The 24,120-nt window shown below is 51.1% G+C and overlaps 11 protein-coding genes across 11 annotated transcripts; 3 read left to right on the top strand and 8 right to left on the bottom strand.

Annotated features, from left to right (window-relative positions):
* Positions 1-290: 290 nt before the first annotated feature.
* On the bottom strand, positions 291-2,226 carry N7458_001333 (uncharacterized protein; the record flags this gene model as incomplete). The annotated part of the gene is given in 3 exon segments (XM_056904716.1): positions 291-1,504; positions 1,522-2,046; positions 2,082-2,226. 3 exon segments carry the CDS (start codon positions 2,224-2,226, stop codon positions 291-293), a joined length of 1,884 nt encoding a protein of 627 aa, XP_056768823.1.
* Positions 2,227-2,667: 441 nt separating this feature from the next.
* Positions 2,668-4,348, top strand: N7458_001334 (putative endosome-associated ubiquitin isopeptidase (AmsH); the record flags this gene model as incomplete). The annotated part of the gene is made up of 2 exons (XM_056904717.1): positions 2,668-2,814; positions 2,885-4,348. The coding sequence occupies 2 exons, from the start codon at positions 2,668-2,670 to the stop codon at positions 4,346-4,348; spliced, it is 1,611 nt and encodes a 536-aa protein (XP_056768824.1).
* A 115-nt stretch (positions 4,349-4,463) lies between these two features.
* On the bottom strand, positions 4,464-4,779 carry N7458_001335 (uncharacterized protein; the record flags this gene model as incomplete). Its single annotated transcript, XM_056904718.1, has 2 exons — positions 4,464-4,604; positions 4,666-4,779. The coding sequence occupies 2 exons, from the start codon at positions 4,777-4,779 to the stop codon at positions 4,464-4,466; spliced, it is 255 nt and encodes an 84-aa protein (XP_056768825.1).
* Positions 4,780-5,445: 666 nt separating this feature from the next.
* N7458_001336 (putative oxidative stress response protein Oxr1) lies at positions 5,446-6,676 on the top strand (the record flags this gene model as incomplete). Its single annotated transcript, XM_056904719.1, has 2 exons — positions 5,446-6,473; positions 6,532-6,676. The coding sequence occupies 2 exons, from the start codon at positions 5,446-5,448 to the stop codon at positions 6,674-6,676; spliced, it is 1,173 nt and encodes a 390-aa protein (XP_056768826.1).
* A 536-nt stretch (positions 6,677-7,212) lies between these two features.
* Positions 7,213-8,545, bottom strand: N7458_001337 (acetylornithine aminotransferase; the record flags this gene model as incomplete). Its single annotated transcript, XM_056904720.1, has 2 exons — positions 7,213-8,037; positions 8,102-8,545. The coding sequence occupies 2 exons, from the start codon at positions 8,543-8,545 to the stop codon at positions 7,213-7,215; spliced, it is 1,269 nt and encodes a 422-aa protein (XP_056768827.1).
* Positions 8,546-8,970: 425 nt separating this feature from the next.
* Positions 8,971-11,288, bottom strand: N7458_001338 (acetoacetyl-CoA synthase; the record flags this gene model as incomplete). The annotated part of the gene is made up of 4 exons (XM_056904721.1): positions 8,971-9,129; positions 9,192-9,532; positions 9,602-10,059; positions 10,144-11,288. 4 exons carry the CDS (start codon positions 11,286-11,288, stop codon positions 8,971-8,973), a joined length of 2,103 nt encoding a protein of 700 aa, XP_056768828.1.
* A 562-nt stretch (positions 11,289-11,850) lies between these two features.
* On the bottom strand, positions 11,851-12,918 carry N7458_001339 (aldo/keto reductase family protein; the record flags this gene model as incomplete). Its single annotated transcript, XM_056904722.1, has 2 exons — positions 11,851-12,800; positions 12,861-12,918. 2 exons carry the CDS (start codon positions 12,916-12,918, stop codon positions 11,851-11,853), a joined length of 1,008 nt encoding a protein of 335 aa, XP_056768829.1.
* Positions 12,919-13,684: 766 nt separating this feature from the next.
* On the bottom strand, positions 13,685-16,258 carry N7458_001340 (uncharacterized protein; the record flags this gene model as incomplete). Its single annotated transcript, XM_056904723.1, has 3 exons — positions 13,685-14,506; positions 14,575-16,133; positions 16,240-16,258. 3 exons carry the CDS (start codon positions 16,256-16,258, stop codon positions 13,685-13,687), a joined length of 2,400 nt encoding a protein of 799 aa, XP_056768830.1.
* An 811-nt stretch (positions 16,259-17,069) lies between these two features.
* On the bottom strand, positions 17,070-18,293 carry trm10 (tRNA (guanine(9)-N(1))-methyltransferase; the record flags this gene model as incomplete). Its single annotated transcript, XM_056904724.1, has 1 exon — positions 17,070-18,293. The coding sequence occupies one exon, from the start codon at positions 18,291-18,293 to the stop codon at positions 17,070-17,072; it is 1,224 nt and encodes a 407-aa protein (XP_056768831.1).
* A 220-nt stretch (positions 18,294-18,513) lies between these two features.
* Positions 18,514-19,175, top strand: N7458_001342 (putative NADH-ubiquinone oxidoreductase subunit GRIM-19; the record flags this gene model as incomplete). Its single annotated transcript, XM_056904725.1, has 4 exons — positions 18,514-18,564; positions 18,655-18,761; positions 18,898-19,050; positions 19,127-19,175. 4 exons carry the CDS (start codon positions 18,514-18,516, stop codon positions 19,173-19,175), a joined length of 360 nt encoding a protein of 119 aa, XP_056768832.1.
* A 730-nt stretch (positions 19,176-19,905) lies between these two features.
* On the bottom strand, positions 19,906-23,988 carry N7458_001343 (karyopherin MSN5; the record flags this gene model as incomplete). The annotated part of the gene is made up of 7 exons (XM_056904726.1): positions 19,906-20,582; positions 20,633-22,028; positions 22,085-22,156; positions 22,205-22,329; positions 22,382-22,853; positions 22,910-23,098; positions 23,161-23,988. The coding sequence occupies 7 exons, from the start codon at positions 23,986-23,988 to the stop codon at positions 19,906-19,908; spliced, it is 3,759 nt and encodes a 1,252-aa protein (XP_056768833.1).
* Between the last annotated feature and the right edge of the window lie 132 nt (positions 23,989-24,120).

Consider the following 24,120-nt stretch of genomic DNA (forward strand, 5'->3'; position numbering starts at 1 on the left):
CGGGCGACAACGGGAGTCTGCAGTCTCTGGACAACTTTCTTGATTTCTCTGCAGGATCAATACCGGAAGTTAGGGGGACTTTGGGAGAATAGGATGGATGAAAAATGGTCGCGGTAGACGCTGACCAGTGACGTAGTATACACTGGAAAAACAGAACGGGCTAATCGTACAAGAGTCTAGTGACTAGTCTACAGTATAAAAGTACATGGTGGCGGAGATGGATGGAGACACGCGCGAGAGGACGAGCCTATGTGCAGGCTGGAAACCCAGAAACCCAGAAATCCGGGGTTTTAGTGCATGCGTTTCGGCACCACCATCAGATTGCGTCCGGCTCGGAACGAGGTCAGCGTGCCTCCGATCATGCGGCTGAATTGGATGGCAGTGATGCCCGGCGCGTGCTTCTGGTACTCCAGCAGGATATCCCACATCACTCCGCTGGGGATGCACCGGAGACGGATATCGCTGACATCGTAGTCGAGGTTCTCCTGGAAACAGGTATTCGAGTCCACAGTCGGATCGGCCAGTGGCACGGGCCCGTGGCCGGACTTGAGACGCTTCCTCACAAAGGGCGCGAGCGCAGGGACGGCCTTGATAATGTCATTCGTGGGACGGTCCAGGAACAAAATCTTAAACAGTTCGCCGACCGTGATGTGATTGCGGGGGCCAAACACGGACGACAAAGCCTCGAAAAGGCCCTCAATATGTTGCCGCTGCTCTCTCGATAAATGGCGGATCTTTTGAAGAAACTCGGGATTGGCGTCGGGTTCGAAGTACACGATGGTGCGTGGCTCGCGGGGGAATAGTTCGAATTTATCAATGAGCATTGGCTCCGATGGTCGTCGATCAAACAGCAGGACCGAGTCGTCAAAGTTGTCCGACGCATTCATCGTGCGGAAGTCATCCACAAGGCGATCCCAGCTTTTATACAGACGATGATGCAGGCTTGCGATTTCTTCGGCCAATGCATCCATTCGGGCGCCAACGTTGGCATCAAGCTGCTCAAGTTCCTCCGCCGTCTTATTCGGGTCTGCGGCTGCTCGGGACAGAATCTGTGACGCCTGGTCGATCCCAACCGCAGAACGGGCCAGCTCGTGTCGACTGTGCGCAATCGCATTCTCCTTGTGGAGAGCAGTTTGCGCTCTTTGTCGCGCGGTCTTCGCTTTCGATTTCCCGATAGGAATTTCAGGATCCTCTCGATCCCCGGCATCCATCTCGTCCAGGAGGGTTTGGTGTCGCACGGTGAAGATCCGAGGGCAATGAGGCACGTCGGATCTTTCGCGCTTAAGGGACACTGGAGCGACTTTCACGGGTGGAGGCTCGCGGCCAGCTGGAATGATAACATTCTGCGCAGCAGCTCTTTCGGCGACTCGCTCCCGGCCTTTCAGCGTCACTTCCAATGGTTTGATGGTCACCCAGGAGTCCTCTTCCTCGTAGCAGCCGGCTACTTCAAAGGCATGCGCCGCGATGGTCTCTGTCAAAAGGGCAGGCCGTCTGCGTTCGGCCACTGTCCGGGGAGGATACCTTCCACCTCTCCCGGTGGAAGGGATGCCAGGATTCGGACACTGCCGTATTTATGTACACCTCTCTGCTGCATACAGCTTTCCATCATTGCGCTCCACCACCGCTGCGGCGTATAGTGGTCTGCTTTCTGAGCCGGGACGGGCGGACTGGCCAGGATAAGGAGGGTATCATTCCTGGGGAGCGATTGACCGTCGACTTGTTTCTGATAAGAGCTCGGTTGCTCTGGGAGGTGTTCTTCAAACACATCCGACCAGTCTCGACGAGTGTAGATTTCCTCGGATATCAATTTATAACTGGGATCGCTGTCCACGAGTCGCTGTAGCCAAGGTTCAAAGGAAGGCAGTTCGGGCTCGACAAGAAGATGGCGACGAGGGCGGAGGTAATTGTGTATCGTTGAGGAAAGAACACCAGCATTGGGCCAAAGGTCAAGGATGTCGATGGGTGAGGTTTTACTCAGGTAAGGAGATACTCGTTGGAGGACATCAGCTGCGCGACAGACACGAGTCAGTGTATAAACTTTGGTCGCTAGTGAATGGCTCACAGTGAAGCTTCATACACACCACAGAGTTTGTCGCTCACAACGCTGGCCTGGAGAATGGTCCGTCGTTTAAGTTTCTTCAACACATGCGAGTTGAGAGCTTTTGTGATCGGGTATTGCTCTACTGGCAGCCACCGCTGCGCAAGTAGCTTCTTGGGTATAGACATGGTCCCAAATATAGACAGCTAGCGTAGCCGTCATGAAATGCACGTCGGAAAGTAAGTTTCACAAGCGTCAGCCATGGTTGGCTGTGGGGGTTGGAGTTGCGAAAGATTGAGACTTGCGCCGCGATTTTTTTTTGAGTCTGAGATTCTTGGGGAAGCGGAGAGACCTTGCGGGTTCCGCAGTCATCCCACCTCCACCTCCCTCGCCATCAACCCACCAAGCTTTCGCGTCTGCCTGCTACATATTCAAAACTGTGCCGCCTGTATGCGACATCTTTCTAAGCAATAGCAGCCTGGTGTATGTACCAGGTGTTGGAGCTATCCTCACTTTGTCCACGTCAACCATGCCCATTCGGACTCGTCATGCGTGAAGAGGGGTCGCGATCTTGAACATTCACTTCCTCTACCATCAACTCCGACTTCTTCAACCCCGGATCCTCGCTCATGGCGTCCCAAGTAAAGCCCCCCACCACTGGGGGGAGTCCTCCGCAGAGCGTGGAGAAGATCACTCGAATTGCCCAAGACTATCCATACAACCCTGCCATCGCACTACGATACTGGCTGCGGACTGCTTCCACCCTGATGCGAGAGGTTCGAAGCTCCTATGCAGATCACGCTTTACACGTTGAAGCAATGCTCTAACCTCCCCTCAAACTTATAGGCTCAAATCTACGAACGCGAGGGACACGACGAGCAAGCCTACCTCCTCCTCTTCCGACATGCCCAGTTGGTCCTGGTACACCTATCAAAGCATCCCGATGCCCAGAAAGATGACAAAGATCGACAGGCCTTGGTTAAAGCTGAGAAAGAAGTCGAGAAAAATCTCACCAAGTTGGAAGCCCTCAAACCGCGGATAAACAAGCGCTACGAACGGTACACGCAGCTCCTGCGAGAACGTCAGTCCAGGAAGCTGTCCTCAGAGTCGAGCGTACTGCCTGAGCCGAGCGAGCGAGTCACTGATCCCGCCTTGACTGGAGTTGCCGAACCGTTGGAAGCAGGCGAAAATCGCGATCTTGCGGTTCGGCTGGCGCACTCGGAGCTCAACCGAAGAGCGACCATTCGGAGTCGTCGTGCGGCTGGGGATTGGGGCGACTGGGAGAATGCCTATAAAACGGAGCCCCGGTCTGCTGATCAGGACTTGAGCCAGCGGATTCAAAACATCAGAAATAACCTAGATAATAAGGGTTCCATCAGCCAGTCGCACCGTCGACAGCAATCGACTCCGCGTGACTTATCCACTAGTTCGGAGTCGACATACAACTACCCCAGCGTACCGCGGCAGAAGGCGTTGGAGCCCATCATTTCCACTCCACAGATTGCTATTCGAGATAACAATGCCGAACGCCGTGCGCCTCCAATATTGCCGCCAAAACAACGTATTGAGCCAAGTCAGGCTTTGCTTGTTGACGGTGCGATAGCATCAAAGCTTCCGCCCATCCCATCAAAAGTTTCCCAGGGGCCTCAGTTGCCTGAGAAAGTTCGATCCTCTGAGGATACGATATCTGCGAAACCAGATCTGGACCCCGCCAGTTACACATTCAAGCCATCTGCCTACTTGGAAAATGGCACTCCTTTGCGCTCAGTATTCCTTCCCGCCAGTTTGCGTGCCCGGTTCCTTTCCCTGGCAGCATCGAACACTAAGAACAATCTTGAAACCTGTGGTATTCTGTGTGGTACTCTAGTTTCCAATGCACTGTTCATCTCGCGACTCGTCATCCCAGAACAGATCGCGACGTCTGACACTTGCGAGACCACAAACGAGTCCGCCTTGTTCGACTACTGCGACTCGGAAGATTTGATCATGCTAGGCTGGATCCATACCCATCCCACCCAGACATGCTTCATGAGCTCGCGCGATCTCCACACTCACTCTGGCTACCAGGTTATGCTCCCCGAAAGCATTGCCATTGTCTGCGCGCCTAGCAAGAACCCAGATTGGGGCGTTTTTCGTCTGACCGATCCTCCGGGTCTAAAGACGGTTCTGAACTGTACTCAGAAGGGCCTCTTCCACCCTCATGCAGAGGAGAATATCTACACGGGAGCTTTGCGACCAGGCCACGTCTTCGAAGTCAATGGACTGGAGTATGAAACTGTGGATTTACGTCCGAAGGGGCAACGGAATTGATTTACTTATGAATAGTCTATGTTATTCAATTGCATATGATACCCAATTTCGATCCTGCTATTTTCTGACCTGGTGATGTATCCATGTCGATATTCATTCTGTGTCGTCGGGTCTGCTACTCCTGGGGTTGATGCGAGTGTGCGTTCTTGACCGCGGTTCGTCTCTTCGACGCAGACCCTGAACTATCCTGCGCCTTGTTGGACGTAGTCGGCGAACGGCGTCTTTCCTGCTTATTACGGGTTGTCCGCGGATTCGTCTGCGTAATCATGTCTCAGTCACCTGTGATGGTACATCGGGATAGATAGAATATCACATACCATAGATTCATCAAAATCGGCGCCATCGTACTTGTGGCCATGCGAACGTCCTTTGCGCCCGACTTGGGTGATTTCCTCGACTGAATAGTCGCTGGCGATGCTGGTATTAACCATGATTTGTAGTTAATATGCAAATTCGATCGCAATCGTGATATGAGGTAAGTGACAGTCGAATTGAAGATCCAACTGCGATACAGCCCAGTGGTCGTGCAGATGTCTCGTGCGTTTTATACTACTCCCGTCCTCGATCCGCCACAGTTTCGTCATCCGCTTCCAAGAGGCAAAGGCGGGGCGAGAGTCCGTGTCAATTGAAAAAGAGATCCTCTTCGGCTTTGGGATTGAAACACAATAGCACAATAATTGACGTGGAAATAGAAATATGGCTGGTGTTGACCTAGAATGGCCAGATCAGCGTCGACTACGTGGCTTCCGAGCTCCCATCGTGGAGTTGTGGAATTCTCCTAGCGTTGTGCGACATGATCTCGCTAACCACTTCCATTTATTGTTTTCTAGGTATGATGCATCTGAACAGTCTACAAATAAGCAGTACAATGGCAGAAATCAAGCTTCGTAATCGCATCTGGCGCTGGCAGACCCCCCACATGATAAGTGACAAGTTGGCTTCGGTCTCATTTTTGACTTCGGCCCCATAGTTACCTCCGCTATCTACCTTCAACCTTCAACATTCCAGCTCCATCGCGTGCCTCAACACCCTCCGACCTTCTTCCGTCCGCAATCCTCATACAGTGTGTCCTCCAGCCATTCATTCCAATTGCCTGCATGTCGTCCTCATCACAAGGAGACCTCCCCTCCAATCCCCCCTCCACCACCACTACAACGTCCAGCTCCAGCTCCACCTCAAGGTCCGGCTCTCACACACCCAAGCAAAGCTCAGACGCCTCTTCCTACAGCCAATACTTCTCCTACCCAGTCAGCCACGTCGTCTCAGGTCTCTACCGGCGCCTGACAGACCCCAACATCCCTACTACCGCCATGCCCTCCGCCCTCCCCTGGTCGACCTCATCCTCCTCGTCCGAAGTATTCACGCCGCGCCGAACAGCCTCGCCTTTCCAACCTCCACCCCTCACACCCCTCACTCTCACAATCCCCCGAGGCGCAGACCTCCTTCAACAACAGCTCCTGACACGCGCACTCGGCGAGGAAATCCGCCTCCTGGTACCAGCCCGCCTCCAACTCGTCGACACCTGGCGTCTCGCCTACAGCCTCGATCGCGACGGCGCCTCCCTCTCCACCCTCTACGACCACTGCCAGCAATTCTCTCACCGCAGCCCGCGGGCGGGCTACGTCCTCGCCGTCCGCGACTCGTCTCCCTCCGGCGCCGTATTCGGCGCTTACATGACAGACGCGCCGCACCCAAACTCACAATTCTTCGGCACAGGCGAGTGCTTCCTCTGGCGCGCGAGCGTGCTACCACCTCCCGCAAGCCTGGGCCTTGCATTCTCAGGTGATGGTCCGCAGTCTGAGGAAGCGCTTGAGCGCGCGGGCCTGCCGCCCCCGCCTTCGGCGGATACTACCCACGCTGGACGTTGGAGTACTTTCCGCAGTGACTCGCGGTCCAAGGTGAAGAGGGAGGCTTCGCCGGCCCTTAATTTGAATATGAATATCAAGTCTAGTCTGGCTGCGGCTAGTGGCGGTGCGCTGGCGCCTCCGTCGCCTCCGTCGATTGATACCCCTTCACGCAGTGGGGCTAGTACGCCGGAGCGCATTCGTTTCAAGGCATTCCCGTATAGTGGGGTGAATGATTATATGATGTTTTGTGAGACTGGATTCTTGAGTCTTGGTGGCGGGTAAGCATTTTCTTGTATTGGGGGTTTGGATTGGCTCCTAAGCTGACCACTATTCCAGGGATGGACATTACGGTCTTTGGGTGGATTCTGGCCTTGAGAAGGGAGTTAGCGCGCATTGTCAGACATTCGGCAATGAACCTCTCTCCGATGAAGGGGAGAAGTTTGACGTCCTCGGTGTCGAGGTTTGGTATGTCGGATCTTAATCGAATCCACATGCTGCCCGGGAAATCAGCTATTCTCGATTACACTTGTGCGGGAATTTTGAAAGTATAAAATGAGTATATAAGCTGTGAACTGGGGATCCCAAGGAAAATAAAAGCGAAGGATGCCCGGTACACGAATCATCGTGGCCTGTTCGAGGGGAATCTCGTTTCTTTCCTGTTTTGTGGGCACTTCTTGTTAAGATTGCATTTCTTGTCAAATACCCGCTTAGCGATGCAACGACGAATAGTCAAGTTGTTTGACTCGACCCATCCCCCATGTTCTTCAATGCCGGGCCATCATTCGATTGACAATGTCGTGTTTACGCCCTACATTTCCTGGATGCCTAATATGATGCTCCAGTACTTAAGGCAAACCTGAATTATATACTGGACAATGCCCTCACTAGGCCTTCTAAAAACCAGAACCGTGGCTGCAGCGGTGTTTTAGTCGAGATACTATCCTAGCTTATCATTTGAAGCTCAAGCTACTATTTCCTAGGATTTGCATACATTCATTCTGCGAATTCATCCCTCTTCTAAAGTCTGGACTTGGTTGGAGAACCTCCACTGAAAGCATCCAAGAAACGATCCACTTCCTGAAGGAGCCGATCAATCGAGGCCTCGGTATGCATGAGATTCAAAGACAAAAAGCCACGCCTTCCAATAGCAATTCCATGATGGAGTAACGTGAAGTAGAGGCAATCAAGCAATGCACTAGCCTCACTACCAGTAAAATGAATGCCAATCGCACTACCGTATCCAGTAAAAGACATGCAATCGAACCGAGCATTCTGAATCAGAATATTAGCTTGTTCACGGAACCTATCACCAAGCCGATTCAACCGCTCTAGTTCCATGGGGGTAATCAACTTCGCTGCAGCGACAGCAGCAGTCATAGTGAAGATATTGTTGTTAAAAGTTCCGGAATGATGAATAGAGACAGTCTGGTCGGGTGAATCAAACCGATCCATGATCTTGGAGGATCCCCCAAACGCCCCGAAGGGAAATCCTCCTCCGATGTACTTTCCCACTGTGGTCATATCAGGCTTGATATTCATTGCTCCCTGGATACCGTGGTAGTGTAACCGGGACGTGACAACTTCGTCGAAGATTAAAACTGCTCCTATGGATGTTGCTGCTTCTCGGAGGAACCGTAGAAACTCGGGGTTTGCGAGGCGCATTCCACCTGCGGCTTGTAGTGGTTCAACTAAGATAGCGGCAATCTCGGTTGTCAGGAGAGGTCGAGATTCTTCAATGTTGTTGTACGTTGCAATGACGAATTCGTGGGGCAGATTCATTGCGTTTCCTGCTGGCCCAAAATTGATTGTTCCCCCATGATATCCGTTGTCAAAGACAACGATCTATACCAGGTGACAGGATTAGCGATTCTTCTATAAAGTTTTAACAGAGAGGATTTTCTCCAACCTTCTTCCGTTGCGTATACGCCACCGCCGTAGCAAGCGCAAATGTATTCGCTTCCGTGCCAGAATTACAGAAACGGACTTTCTCAAACGAGGGAAACCTCGTCGTCAAGATCTCAGCCAACTCGGTTTCTTTCTGCGTAATTCCTCCAAGGCTGAAGCCCGTCGCCAGGGCTTCCTGAACGGCGTGATGGACCACCGGGTGGGAATGTCCGTATATGCCAGCCGAGAAGTCGGAGACAAAGTCTTCAAATGTTGTGCCATCGATCGTGGTGAAATGGGCGCCTTGAGCAGATTTGATTACCAGTGGGAATGGCTCAGAGACAAGCACAGATCGAGTGCTCCCCGCTGGTAAGACATTCTTAGCTTTGTTGTAGGCCGCCTTGGAGCGGGGATGGGTACGCTCGTATTCATTCACGAGGGCGTTGAGCTTTTGGTTGACTGTCATCTTGTGCGGCGATGGGTTGGCTATGTTGAGGAGAGTGCTTCTGGTAGTTGAGTGATGAGAGGGGCCGTCGCCTTTGATGATATTGAGGTAAAGTTTCAAGAAGTTTGCCGAGAAAAGAGTTGACTTATGAACGCTGTAAAAAGAGGGGGTCTTATCGTATGTTGGTGGAACAGTACTTTTGGGAGTGGAGAAGCGCAACTATCCGTCGGCGCTTTTCGATGTTGTTGGATCCCACCCATAAAGTTTAGACCATCTAGTTGGCAATCTCGCAACCTGCAGGGTGTTGTGGAAGGATATATGCCACTTCGTGCTGTAAAAGCTAATTCCACAATTCTGGGGCTCGGGTAAAAGACGTAAACTAGAAATTCCCAAGTGATTCTAGCGCCATACAAAAATAATCTTCCATATCGGTGCTACAGTATGGATTACAGCTTCGCCTGGGGAATGACAACCTTTTCCACCTCCGCAAATTGATAATAAAAGTCAAGGCTTTCCGGGTTAAGAAGGGTACCAGACGGTTTGATCTTCTTACCAGACACTATCTGCTTCACAGGAAGCTCGACCCTTTTCAAGTTTACCGTAACCTAGGGGGAGGTTGTTAGTTCCACAAAACTTACCAAGGCTCAGTATTGTGAATAATACGTACCGGGATATCAGGGGTTTCAAAGATGTACTTGGGGACATGGCGTGCACTAAGAGACTTGCGGATGGCATCTTTGACTCGGACTATGAGTTGCTGATTAACCTTGAAGCCTGGTCGCATGAGAAGGAACAAGATGACTGATTCATCTGAATCTTTGGGCCGACGTTGTCCAACACAGACCGAATCAACAATCTCTTTGGTGAATTGGGTTTCGATAACGTTGTAGATCTCTGCAGATCCAAACCGAACACCAGAAGGATTCAAGACACCATCAGATCGCCCTAGGAAAAGAATTTGGCGTGAATTGGGATTGATTGCGATGAAGTCACCCTGCGTCCAGACATCTACGAAGACCTCGAGTCAGTCACAGCACATAGCAGAGGTGCCGATAGAGAAATTAAGATATCGCTTACTGTCATAACGTGCAAAGTACGCATTGAAGTACTTCTTGCCTCCTTCATCGCTCCAGAACTTGACAGGCATGTTTGGGAATGGAGCAGTCACAACAATTTCGCCCGGTTCGCCTGGTGCGGCTTCTGAACCCTTTGCTTGGCTCGTGTCTTCGTCAATCTGCTCATAGGCTGCGATGGGCATGCCTAGACTTGGGCCTTGGCATCCACCCACATATAGTGGCGAGATGGGATTCTCCAAGCCCAAGCATGAAGCCAAATCTGTTCCTCCTGATATATTGGCAAGGAGAGTGTGAGGTTCAAACCCTTCGTCGTAGAACCACTCGAAGAGTGACTCAGAGAGGACCATGCCGGTGCTAGTGACCCCCTTTATTCTATGAAGGTCTGCAATATTTCGGGGGCTGAGTTTGTTCTTTCTCATTTCGTGCATCCAGCGAGGGGATGTACCAAAGTGTGTGACCCTGTACCGCTTTATTAGAATAATTGCAATCAAGATAGGAGCTAGGGTAATAAAATAAAGGCAGAAATTGCTCGGATATACTCACTTATGTTTTTCAAGGAGCTTCACCAAGATTGTCGGGTCTGGCTGGAATGGACTTCCGTCGTATAGTATGGGCCTCGCACCAAAGAGGAGAGCCAAGACACAAGAGTTATACATGATCCATCCGGTAGTAGTATATTGTAGGATAATAGCATCCGCATTCATACTTCTGTTAAGACGACCCTCTTTGTTGCTGTTCATCAACACTCCTCCGACACAGTGAACAATGCATTTAGGCTCTCCAGTAGTACCGGACGAGAAAGCAATCAGGAACGGGTCCCTGAATCGAACGCGAACAAATTCTAACTCGTCGGATGAAGCTCCAGAAAGGAAGTTTGCCAGAGTACGGGTCCGTGGAATGTGTGAGATGTCCGCTGGTCGATCTCTGAACCGGGGAACAGAAATGACGCCCTGGAATTCCGGAATGATAGCCATACCCTCGACGACTTGTGCGATCTTAGGGCGAAGATCGACAGTTTTGCCGTTGTATACTGCAAAATCATCCATGAACACCCATCGAGGCTGGATTTGTCGGATGCGATCTAGTATACCCTTGACACCGGTATCCGTGGATGCAGACGAGAATATGGCCCCAAGTGCAGCTGTTGCTAGCACCACCGTGAGTGTATCAATGCTGTTACTAGCAACCACTGCGACTCGATCCCCTCGCTGGACACCGGCCGCTTTCATAGCTTGCGACCATCGGCCAGTACGTTGACGTAGCTCTCGCCAGGTCAAATTCACGTTTGGCTCTTGATCACCCTCTCGGACCTCGGTCACAGCGATCTTATTATCTTCTTTCCCAACTGTCGTCACAGTTGACGGTGTTTCGCCAGGAGCAGCCACAGTAAACAACAGGTTCTCGGCGTAATTGAGGCGGACTCCAGGGAACCAGTCAGGAATACTGTCGATTCGAGCGCTTTCATCCGTAACTCGATCGTATGTTCCCTCGTGGATGATGGGGAAGTACTTCCAGCAGAAATCCCAGAATTCGATACGGTTTTTAATGGACCATTGATACATCGAGTGATAGTCTGGCAGGGCCACACCTTTGTCTTTCTCGAGACTTCTCTTAAATGCTGCCATCTGGGTTGATTCGGGATCAGGGTGTTCCCAGAGCTTTCGTGGAAGCATTGAATGAGTAGACATTATGGCGGCCACTAGGGTTGGATCTCAAAGATCTATATGGTGTGAGGATATCTAGGCAGGAATTTGAGCAAGTCTCTGACCATTGGACTTTCCAAATTAAAAAGAGGAACAGCACGAATTATCGTTTCGTGCCTCATACTTAATGAGCTTGGTGTTTCGACCGCGGTCTAAGCTCGGGTAAACAGCTGGTAGGTAAATGCGGGGTTTGAATGCGAACCAGCCTACTGCTGTTCCGGACAGACCTCGGCGATCTAACAAAAGTACGTGATCCAATCCTATAGAACCGGTTCTCTGAGAGGCTGTGTACACGTTTCACTTGGCCAATCCTCAATAAGGAAGCAAAATTATCCAAGATGGGCGGTGTAGATCTTTCTACCTTTGATCCATCGTCACCTCTTTCAAGACAATATCCTTTCAGAGAGGTTAGGTATACTAGTCCCGAATTAATAGCCGCAGAAGAAATAATTCATCAATTCACTGTTTCACTATCTTACACAACTGCTGTTTCTTGCACGGTGGTGTTGCCAAACGCCCCTCGAGATAGTACACAAGGTCCTGAACTTTAATGCCAGTAATTTGGCACAGTACCTCTCACCAATGACCAGGCCTCCACCACGGCCTCAACAACTTCTTCAGGAAGCGGTCCCTTCTCCAGATCTTCCAGGTTAGAATCAAGATGGCTGACTCGACTTGCACCCACAATGATCGCATCGCCCAAATCTTGGCTCAGCTTCGAGTGATACTTCAGCCATCTCAGTGCAATCTCGGCATCGGTCAAAGCATGCTTCGTTGCAGTTGAGTGAATAGTTTCAAGTGCGTCAAAGTAGGCGTCATTCCAATAACGACCTCGAGCAACAGTTCCAGATAGGAGTTTCGGGTCAAAGCGAGAACCTTCTTCAAATTCCGTCTGATCTCTCTTATAACGTCCAGTGAGGAGTCCTCCCGCAAGAGGTTGGAAAGCGTAGAGTGAAATTCCGTATTTGCGAAGACAGGGAATGAGTTCGCCCTCAATGCTGCGCTGGAGGACATGATAGACTCCCTGGTAGACGGTCGGCATGACCCATTCGTTCTTTATGCAGATCTCGCATATTTGGGCTACCTCCCAGGCCATATAGTTGCTCAATCCCAGGCGAGAGAAATGACCCTGTTGGTATAGTTTGTTGACTTCGCGCAAGGTATCCTCAAAAGGTGTATTGCGGTCAGGTGCATGAAGGTAGAAGATATCGACTTTTTCTGTTTGTAGCGCTTTCAAGCTATTCATCAATCCGCGTCGAATGTCTTCGGGCTTGTGGGTATATCCATCCTCAAAGGCAGCGAAGCCTCCGGCGTTTGGGTACAGTTTTGTGTCCACGACGAGACCACGATCTTTCCATGCGAGGTTAGCGATCATCTCCTCGGAGGATCCGCCGCCATAGATCCGGGCTGTATCTATCTCGTTGTGACCATGGCGTTGGAATAGATCTAGGATCTCGGTGGCTGTAGCTATATCATGGACGCGAGAGCCGAGGGTGTCTTCACGGAGTTAGTCATTGTTATAATCTAGGCAGAATAATGTGATTGTACGAGACATACTCGGCTTTCCAAATGACATTGCCCCGAAAACAATCTTCATTTTCTCGTTGCTCGCCATTGTGATGGTATTGAATGCCAAAATCGGACTTCGAATTTGATGTTTCTACTGTGGTGATGGAGATTCGTATTTATACTTGCAAGTTTAGCGCAGCTGAAGTCGCCTGGAAAGTCCCATGCATGCTGCGCTCCGGGAGAGTTATTTCCGAGCCTAAACGCCGATCCATGGCTGACGGGTCTCCGCCTAACATCCCGCGAATGAGGATAAAGTCCGTGCTAACCGCCGAATCATGCTGGTGTAAAAGCACCAGGGCTGAGGAAGAGGCAACAAATTTTCATGTTATGCATTGCAGGTCGGGGCAGTTTAGACTAACTCCGCTGAGTGAGCAGAATAGGCTTCGCGCCGTTGATGACAGCATTTTATAAATCAGATCCAGCCACAAGGAATGATCTCGTAAACAGTGTTAAAATCGCCAAGACGTATTGTGAATATTAACTTATCCTGTGACATTTTTAAGGGTGAGAACAATATTCTATTTAACTATTCCATTTAGAGAGTGTAGAAGTACCTAGCTACCTACCTACGTATGAAATACAAGCCTGCAAGAAGGAGCAAAAGAGTATAACTGCGTAATGAAAGACTGAAGGCACTGCCAGCACAATCCTTCCTCGATCTGAAGAGATATCACAGAGGAAGTAGATAGAGAAGTAAGTAAAAAAAAGAAAGCAACAACAACAGGGGGTATGGGTAATGGTACAAAATCAAGAAAATCAAAAGAAATGAGATCCAAGGAAGGAGAAGAAAAAATCAGAGTCAACGAAACAGGCTAATACGGCGAGTTGACGATGTCGTTCTTTCCGAGGCGGTTGCTCCATCTGCCGCTTCTCGCACGGCTAGGGGTAACAGGCCCTGCGATGCTCTCGCGAGTGGGCTTCTGGAAGCTGCGCTTGGCGACCATGTTGACCTCGTTGGGGAGGGCGACGATCACGTTCTTGTCGGAACCAAAGCGGAAGTTGTCTGCCATGACATCCTCGGCGTAGCGCTTGATTGTGTAGGGGTCCTTGCGACCAGCGATAATCTTCTTGAGGCTCCAGGTAACGATGAAAGGACCCGTGGCAGTGATGATCGATGTCTCCGTGGAATCGACACCAGTGTTGAAACGAGCGGGCGTGAATGCCAATGGCTGCTTCGTCTCGTGCTGGAACTGGGCGACGTGCGCAGGCTGCAGACCGAGACGACGAGGCTGGGGTTTGGCATCCTTGGCGAATGACTTCTCAAATCCGAGCTTGCCCTCGTTCTTCCCTTCCTTCTGGAGCGAATCGATCAGGAGAAGATAAGTTCGGCAGGTAGCCAGAACCCAGCGGCCGTCGGCGGACACATCCAGACCGATGATCGGCTCACCAAGAGCAGGAATATGAGTCTTCGCGTTGATACCAAGACGATCGAACATGCGAATATCGCCCTTGTTGGAAGCCACAGCCAAATAGCCCTTCTCAGTTGTGGCCACCGCAGAGAAGTCGTTCTTGCTGGCGTACTGCTTAAGATCGGAATCGACAAGTTTGTTTCCAGCGAGACGGGGATCAACGCGGAACAACGCATTCTTAGATGCGCCAACAAATGTCTGGGCGGCGGTCATTTGAGCAAATTTCTGTCAACGGGATTAGTAACTTTCGCTAAGAATAAACCATATATTGAAAATCTGGAATGGAAACTCACGTTCTCTGGAGCAAAGGTATCCACAGGGATATCGTCGTGCACCTTCCACTCATCGACAACCTTTCCGTACTCCAAGTCCATCCGGAACAGGGAGTTGGGATCATCGCCGTTTTGGAGAATCAGGTTGCGATCCTCAGCGTGGAGCATGACCTTCTTGGGGCTGAAGAGCTTACCCCCCGGGGTCTCCACTTTGGAAATAGTCGTGGAAAACTCCAGGTTGTTGTTTGGGGTATGCTTGAACACGCCAATCTTCGATCCGCGGACCACAAAAGAGCGATCGTGCTTGTAGCCAACAGCCAATTGGGAATTCTTGTTGCCATCTTCATCGCGGACGTTGACGTCGTCTTCCTCTTCGTCACTGTCGTAGTGTTCACTGCGCTGGCCATCATCCTGCTCACTCTCATCCTCTTCTTCCTCGGGTTCGTCTTCTTCAGGCTTGTCATCAGCATCCTCCATGGTGAGATCTTGGAATGCGTCAAGAACATATTCTCTGTCATTTTCCTTGACCTTCTCCCACTTCATCTCGTTAAGCTGTTCCCACAAAGCCTGCATCAAGCCCTCCTGGAAACGCTCCTCAGAGGCCTGGTCTTTGAATCGCAACAGCCACGAGTAGGCAGAACCATCTTCAGCATAGTGATTGAAGATGAACGACAGGTACTCAAAATTGAAAACGGGGTTGATGTCGCCAACAACTGCCTGGCCCAGCCAATCCTTATCCTTGCCACTGATCTGCAGCCAATACTGCCAGTTGCCAATTTCCGAAACGGTCGCGACGATCTCAGGATCTTGAAGGACAAAAGTTCCAGAGGGAAAGTCAAACATGTGAAGTTCGGCTTTCTCCTTTGCGAGGATCTCCTTAGACTCGGGCTGAGCAGCAGAAGGCGGGGCAGTAGTCGGCTCCTCATCGGGTGCAGCTGACTTGACCTTCCCCTTCGACTGCGCGTACTTCACATCTCGTGCCATAGCGGCTGCGGAGTCACCTGACGTGACGACGCGCTCGGGTGACTTGGTGGTAGGAGAGGATATGGGGCTCGCAGATGGGATAGGCTTCTCCTCTTGATAAGCGAATTCTTGCAACTCGTCCTCAGTAGCCTTCTGGGCGCTGTGACGGAACTTGCGCTCGTATTGGCACTGCAGAGCGGCAAGCTCGAACGTGGCAACTTTGTCAGATGGGACGGAAGGGTCACAGATGAACTCGAAAAGATCACCCTCGTCGCCGCTGAGATCGTCCCAAGCGAGGATCTTGCCGCCCTCACGAACCTCGGAGCGGAAGTGCAGAGTCTGGTCGAGCAAGAACACTTTCTCGTCCTTATCCAAACTATCCGCCACACCCTGTTCGTCTTCGTCGTCCGCAAGCTCCTCCTCGCCCTCTTCGTAGGCTCGTTGGATCACGAGTTGGTACTGGAACTCTTGGCCAGTGCGTCGGATCGTCGCCGCGGCGTCCTTGAAAATAAGCTCCGAATAGCCCTTGGGAGACAGGGGTCGGACCAGATAGAGCTGGCCCTGGGGGATTTCGATAATAGACTCTTTGGAAGTATCACCGAAGAGAAACTTGCCCACTAAATGTTGTTAAATGCAATCTATTAGCTTGATTTGTTCGGCTGCGGCAAAAAATGAAGCTTGGTATGGAGGGGTTCGTGGCGGGGCAGGAGCGTGTTTGCGTACCGTTGCGGAGCATAAACATGGTTGCGAGGGGTAGCGACCAACGCAACAGGGGTGTAGAAAAGGTCAGAAGATGAAGGAGAGAGAGAAAAGGAAAAGGAATGTGATATAAGAACGACGGGAATACTTTATGACAAATGGAAAAGAAGCTATCTCTGCCACCGTCAGGAAGCAAAGAAATCAAAGAGAAGCTTGGAAAAAAAGAAAGAAAGATAACTGCATCATCAAAAATATCGCCTCCGTCATTGAGTGTGGCGTCAGTCCATGTGTGGCTAGTGGCTTATGTAATCAGACGGATGCCTCAGTTGTGTCATGTGATCGACTATAACTCAGAAAGTGCACAAAGGACGGTCTTCCAGATAGCGCGCTGTGGTCTTTGGTCACATTTGATTTAATCCAGAGCTGGATTAGAAAGTGTCAAAGCAAGCTCTCACTACCCGACATCTAAGAGTCGCATCTAATCTTTGTGAGGGCTAAGCTATTGCATATTCAATGTCTTGGAAGTTGCCGGACAGGCGCTGGGTTTGGGCCACTTCCACGATACATATCCAGTCAGAACCTATACTTCATCTCTCCCAGCTCCTTCACGGCACAGGTCACGTGTAGATTCTATTGAATTAAAAGAATGTTATGTCGCGGATTACCTATTTCACTGGAGTGGATAGAATTGGTACTTCAATGCCTTGCGTCATTGAGATAATGCTACATTACCTAGTCAATGGAATACGAGAGCACGACTAAATCTACTCTTAGAGGACCTTCGAACTGTGACGTGTTCCGGCCTCAGGGAGGCCAGGCCACACGTTGGTATGAATTGAGATATGTACTACTTCTCATGCTTCTCCTCCTTCATCATAATCACCCCCTTGTTCAGCTTCCATTTCATTTGCAATATCCTCAAGAGTTTGCTCTTGCTCTTGCTCGTCATCTGTAGCCTCTTCCGTGGCCTCATTGCCCTGCTGGTCCCTCAACTTGCCGCCCTTTCTCGGCGGAAGGACTTTCATGAAGGCCTCTCCCCAATCACCCAGCTCCAGCCACTTTAACATAATATCAACAACATGGTTGGTGGTCAGCACCTGACGAGAGGTCATCTGGATGTAGTCGCCAATGGGCAGCTTTGCGGTCTTAATTCCCTTCGCAACGGCTGACTTGTAACAGACGGCCTTGTGTCGATTCTTGTCCACAAGACCTCCAATGATATATGTGCTGTAAGGCTTCAGCTCTGTCAGAATATTCTCACTGTCGCTGCTGAGGTAGATGACCTCGCCATCTTCCGGCTTAGCATCGCTCTTTTCGGCGAAAGGTCCAACCAGCTTGCCGCCTTTAGGAGACGCCATTTGTTCCTGGGCCAGCTCGGAGGCATGCGCAAAATCCTCTTGAATGATCCGGATTCCCTTCCAATTGCGATGGGGCGCGAGCACCGTGTCGAATCGTTCCTTGAGTTGCTTATTGAACGAGCTGAACATCAGGTTCGAGCGCCAGATAGCGCGGGTGTTCTCCGAGTATGAGCGTGTGAGTTGACCAGCAAGCGAAATGCGCTCGTGGGGATTCATCAACTCGTCGTAGCCGCAATCAATCACAATCGATATGGGCAGCAGAGTCGACCGCCGAGACTTGGAACGGGTCGTCTCCCATTGCTTGCGCAGAGCCTTGACAGCTTCCTCGCCACCAGTTTCTCTTGCCTCATCGACCATATGTTGCCGGCGCTCCTTTTTCTTTGCCATTTGTTCCCGCCGCTTCTCTTTGCGCTGCTCGCGTCCCGCCTCCCATTGCTCTTTCTTTCTAAGTTTCCTGAGTTGGTTCTTTGAGAGCTTTGGAGGGGCATTTTCGGCGTCGGTGGTCTCAGGCAGTGCAGAGTCGCTGAATGGAATCGCATTGTCGGCATTCGGGAGCTCTGATTGCTCTGATTGTGCATTATCGATCGCTGGCGCAACGGTTTGCGGCGGCTCGTCGGCAGCTGCCACAGCGCCAGTCATTGCAGGGCCGAGTTCGTCGTGGATAGCTTGATCGTCATGTTCAAGCTTCGCAAGCTTCCTCGGTCTCTCTTCTTCGTCCATTGTGCCGGCCAGCAGTTTGTCTTCGCCTGCAGATAATCGAGTGGGCTGTCACGCAGTCATGTAGATCGCTGGGAAAAAAGCCCACTCACCGCCACCAGCCAATAGTAACTTCCGCAGCCCTCATTACTGTACACATCACGTGACATTCATCACCGACTTCTCCATCCAGCGACTCCTCGTTACATTCACGGAGCCTCCAAACCCCCCAAATACCGCCACCATGCCTCAGGATATGCCCCCAACGGGGGGATATGCCCAAGTCCAGTACAAGGTACGCAATTGATGAGGGCTGCCGGTGATCCAGACCCTCTCCGGCAATCGCACAGCGACAACAGCTAATCCTCGTTCGCTCGATCTCCAGCGGAACATCCCTGCCCGCGGCTTCAAGCCCTTCTACTACATGGTCGGCATGCACATGATCATGGCCTACGGTTTCTACAAGTACTTCCACGGTGTCCGCGAGCAACGGTACGTTTTGCGCAATGACGGAGGATCCCAGCTCCGATGATCCCGAGGCGATGGTCCCGAGGCGTCGGAATTGCAACTCGACAACGCGACCTACGGACTCAATCTCGACCAGAAACTGACGTTTACCCTCTTATAGTGAGCTTGCCCGTGAGAAGATGTGGGGTCGTCTCTACCTCACCCCTCTCCTCCAGGCTGAGGAGGACCGCGACCAGGTCCGCCGCTACTACGCCGAAAAGGCCCGTGAGAAGGAGTTGCTGGGCTCCGAGCAAAAGGTCTACCACTCTGACCGGTACGTATCGCTGACAAGACTCGACTGCAGATGCCCATGGGTTCGTCAGTGACACTAATACGTTTTCTATGCACAGCTTCGTCCGCCCTACCTTCGGCTACACTCCCTCCAAGGTTACCCAATAGACAAATCTATCAACGCATTCATCGATACCGTGCCGCAATTTGTTTCCGCTCCATTGTTGGCCACGGCATTGTTGTTTTATGGAAGCCCTCCTAGGGAAGAGGGTCGGAGTTCGATTCGGTAGACGATGCGGAGCGAGTGGAAAGATCATGGAGGCAAGAATTGTTTGCCTCAAGGAGCCAGGGGCTCATGGAAAACATTGTAGATATACCGTTACTACGAAGGGCCTAGTTTTGTTTTACAACAAGTCATTTTTCTTCTGTTAAACATCACGGTCGAATCATCCAGCCAAAAACCAGTAGACTAGCAGCGGATGATTGATCTACACCGGATTTCATCTTTGTGAAGTGCCTGAGCACGGTGATATTGGATTTTTAGCCATCTATAGATGTACAGAGGCTTGTCTATTCTGTTGGTCTCAAAGCGCCGCCGCCAGGGGTAGTCCGTAGGTCGCAAGCGAAGAAAAGAAACCCATGCCACAAGAAGTATGAAAAGAAAATGAACATCAAGAACGTACGCTCAGGATGCAGTTGAAAAAAACAGGCCACCAAACATATAGGTCATGTGAGATCAAGAAGATCTCACCCGAGCATCAACATCAGAATCGAGAATGTACTGATGTGTAGCTACAAACCAGCACACCAACAACAGGTTGTTGGAAAACAAACCATGCAAATCAGATCGCAAATGAAGTCCATGGATGAGAACAGTCAGGTTGAGGAAAGCGTCCCTCTAACCAAACATATCGGCAACACCAGAGAGGTCCGGACCATCATTGATGTCCACACGATTGCTCTCTTGCTGTGTCTCCATCTCGTTTGTCATGTACCGGTTTTGGATCGCTGTTCTCGCCTTGCGGCGCTCCTCCCTTGAGCCAAGGATTTTGCCTTGCTCAGCGATGCTCACACCTCGGAGGGGTTCAAGAAGCTCGAGAACTAGTGCTCGTTGCTGGCGGGGGGAAGTGCATCGCTGGAGCGCAGCTTCTGTCTGGGCAACCTTCTCTGGGTGAATACCCGGCAGGGAGACGAATACGGCTCGCGGCGTCTCGCTGCAAAAGCCGTAAAGAACCCAGATGGACGCAATGAGCTGCGCCAGATCCTTCTGCATATCGACGAAATAAGACTCATGAACGGAGGTAATACAAGCCTGCAAAACGTCTGTGCAGATAAATTCGCGGATGGTCACGATTGTTTGGCTGTTGTTTGGAGGTGCGAAGTCAGCCAAGATGGATCGAACCACGCGGGTAATAATGCTACAGCAACGCGTATCGCGCATCCGAAGAGCATGAGTGCAGAAAAGCATGACAGGTTCGAAGATTTCGGGCGAGGATAGAACAAAGTGACGGATTGAGTCGGAGAGCTCAGGGGTCGGCTGCGGCGCACCAGGGTCTGCCTCTGCTCGATCAGGATCTGGTGAAAGAACACTTGTTAGTAACTTATGTGAAGACAGTTGCGCTCACAAGGGCTTGCTCCAATATATACACCATTGTAAAGCGGGTGTGCGACAGTGATAGTGTTATGGAACTTACCTCCTCTCTGTGGGTCGAACAGGCTGGCAACCATAATGACCGCAGCGTACGTCAGTTGACGGAGAACACTTTCCGACTTCATCTCGTCAGTGAGGTCGCCATCCAATCCTCCACTCTTCCGCTGCTCAATCAGTTCCCACTCGGTTGTGATCTTGCGGTCGATGCTGCGGAAAAGAGTAGCAAGCATTGGGGGCAAGAATTGTGGTCGGTACTGAACAGGACAATCGTCAATCAGGCAGCGCGAGATATTGAGCAAGACCGAGAATTGGTGGGAGGATAGATGCTCCGCATCCTTGAAAAGCGCCTCGGACAACGGCCCTGGCAGCTCAGCGAATCCGTAGAACTGATGGCGCATTCGGCTCATACTGAAAAGCATCGAATAACCTGATTCACGAACGGCGCGAATTTTGCCACGAACAGAGGACGCGAACCCCTCGAGAGTCGATTTGGATGCTGTGATCTTGGCGTAGAAGTCATCGCGACTACCGCTGGAAATACCGGCTTGCCAGAATCGATCGGTCAAAATGCGTTCAACCACTGCTCGCATGTCGTCGCTCACAGCCCAATTGACAGGGTTATGGAAGGCATGAGCATGAGTGAGGAGCTGGACCAAGGTTGGAAGAATCTGCGGGGTTAGATCTTGCCACATATCACAGGCAACTTGATATGCAGGCGATGTTCTCTTCAGCTTGTCCGTTGAGACAGCAAGCATGGTTTTGGTGCCACGCAACGGTAGCATCTGGAATTTGCGAGTCATCTCTTCCTGGACAAGCTTTCCTTCATTGTCCAAGACGACAGAGGACCAGTCTTCGAGTTTGTGTGCCTGCTTGGCTTGCATGTATGATCCCACATTCTCTAGTCCAAGCATGGCGCAAAAGCCTTCGAAGGATGAACTCATACGGCGGAACTCCTCGTCCTGCCATGACTCTCGAATAGGGGCGAGGAACCCGGCCAGCCGGCTATGGCGGACATTGGGATCAAGGTTGCTGGCGCGTTGCATGATGATCAGCAGAATGGACGTTAGCTCCATCTGGAGTTTATCGTCCACACGGTTGGCTAATGTGATTTCGCGGATCTTCGGCTCGAGAAGATCGTAGAAAGTGGAGAAGTAGTCGGCATAGCGGATTGCGAGGCGACGGAGTTCGTGACTGGCCAGTCCATGGAGCTCCTTAACAGCTTCAGCGTAAACTGGGTACTCGGGCTGGTCCGGGAGGCGTGTCATGAGAATGTGCTCAAGGACCTTGAGTGCATATGCAGGATGGTTATCCAGTGCTTTGGAAGAGATGTCAACCACTAATTTGATGACTTTCTGCTTTATCATTGGATCCTGAAAGGTATGTTAGTTAGCTCGGGGTTCATTATTGTCCTGACAGGCTCACAAACCTCGAAGTTCCTTTGCATCAGCTTGGACGCCCAGCTCTCCACTGCAAACTCCAACTCTTTTCTCTCTTGCTCCTGTCATCAGTGTAAGCGACGAATCTTAAAATTTGATAAAAAACTTACATCTTGCTGAGGTGCCTTCCCATGAGCTTCAATCCACTTATTAAAGCCTTTGATGACTGCTTCAACAACAGCAAATTGAGCATCCGCGCGCATAAGCGGGATCGATGATTTGCTGTAATTATGCACTGTTTCTTCCGGTCAGCGCGCAAATTGGCCAGAAATTACATCGAGACATACTTTGGAATGGCTCAGCACCACTGTACAGATTGTCCAAGTTCTCATCAACTCGTCCAAGAATCTCGCGCACCGCCTCTTGAGCACGCTTTTGGGTAATGGTCTCAATAATTGACGAGCAGTATCGACGATAATTACCAAGGAATGCGTGACGTTCTGGAACTGTGTCGATATCCTCCACGAGGAACTGGATCGTTGGATCCTCTGATTCTGTTGAAAGGGACTCCCAGCGTATTAAACGCTGGGTACAGATGGTGAGAAAAGTCGGGGTCTGGTTCACTACGAATTCTGAAGTGCCAATTTTTTGAACACCCAGGAGCCTGGACCACAGGTGAAGACAAGGGATAGATACAGTCAGACTTTGGTGCTGCATGATGTTCAACATAAAGTTGAAGAATGGCGGGAGATCCAGCCGGTGCATGGTGTCTCGGAGGAACCTTTCGTCTTCCAGGCAACCAGCGATATAGGAGATCATCTATGGAAAGTTAGCTTTGTTATTTCCCTTAATAATCAGAGACTTTTGATACATACCTCTGAGAGCTTCTTAGAAATCAAGTACTTCGGCTCATCGGCATCCTCAGGACCGACAATGGACCACTGGTAAAGATTCTGAAGAGTGCCGAGATACTCGCTTTCAAAGATCAGACAGACTAGGCCGTGCGACTCATCATTTCCCATGTTATTCCGCCCGTAGAGTGAATGCAATGCCTCAACCGCGGCCTAGAAGAACATCATTCAGAATCAATTCGGCGGTACCTACAAATTTCACAACGCTCTCTTACCAGCAAAACTTGGTCATCTTGGCAGGTCAAGGCCCTGAAAACACTAGCGACGACCTGTCCGGCGATCACAGCTTTGTAAACTGACCAAGAGAGTGCAGATCTCAATGTCGTTAGAGCCTTGACGGCTGCATCGCGTGCTTCACTCGACGTAGAGGCGTTTTGAACGCAGTTGTCCAAAAACTCGCAGATCCGGACTAGCCAGCCCTCCTGCCCACACCGCAGCACAGCATTGGTGTTCTTATCGGGATTGATCTGCTCGACAATCGCGGCAGGTGTAAAGATCTCGACGAGCGCACGATTGAGCTCAGAGCCGCGCAACGAGGACACTGTATCCTCGCGGAAGAAGACATCTTCCGACAAGGTCTCCAGCACGGAAAGCACCAGCTCGTTATGTACTAGAGACACGCCCCAGAACTTGACAAGCGCTTCGTCCATATCCACCCAATCCAAACCCCAGCTCTTTTTAGCAGCTTCCGACCACAGCTGGGGGATCTTGTTTCGGAAATAGCTCGGGTCCTCGGGTCGAATATTCTCGGCGAGCTGAAGGATCATCGATCGGAGGTTTGTGGATTCCTCGGGATTGGTGAAGGACAAATGGCGCAAGACGTGGTCTAGCAGGGTCAGACCAAAGTACCGCACCACAGCAGCATGATCCGCGCGCGATGCCAATAGAAAGCCATTGCGGGCTGCCGCCTCATTGTCTTTCAACGCCTCGACAAAGGACAAAGCCTCTTTGCGGAGCTCATTGGTAGACGTCGGGCTGTGGATGACCTCCAAGGCACGAATGATGTCGGCCATTCCAGCCTCCGACAGCTCCTCGGCAGCCATATTGTCAGCGCAACACGTGCAGCTGGTTGTGAAACAGACGTGAGCGTATCTGAAAGGCGATCGACGCGGGGTGCTGTTTTAATTTCTGCGAGACAAGAACGTGAGCGGCGAGGCGCGGCCGAAAAGAGTCGT

The sequence above is a fragment of the Penicillium daleae genome (assembly GCF_028827525.1).
Source record: "Penicillium daleae strain IBT 16125 chromosome Unknown utg000002l_segment0_segment0, whole genome shotgun sequence".
Lineage (NCBI taxonomy): Eukaryota > Fungi > Ascomycota > Eurotiomycetes > Eurotiales > Aspergillaceae > Penicillium > Penicillium daleae.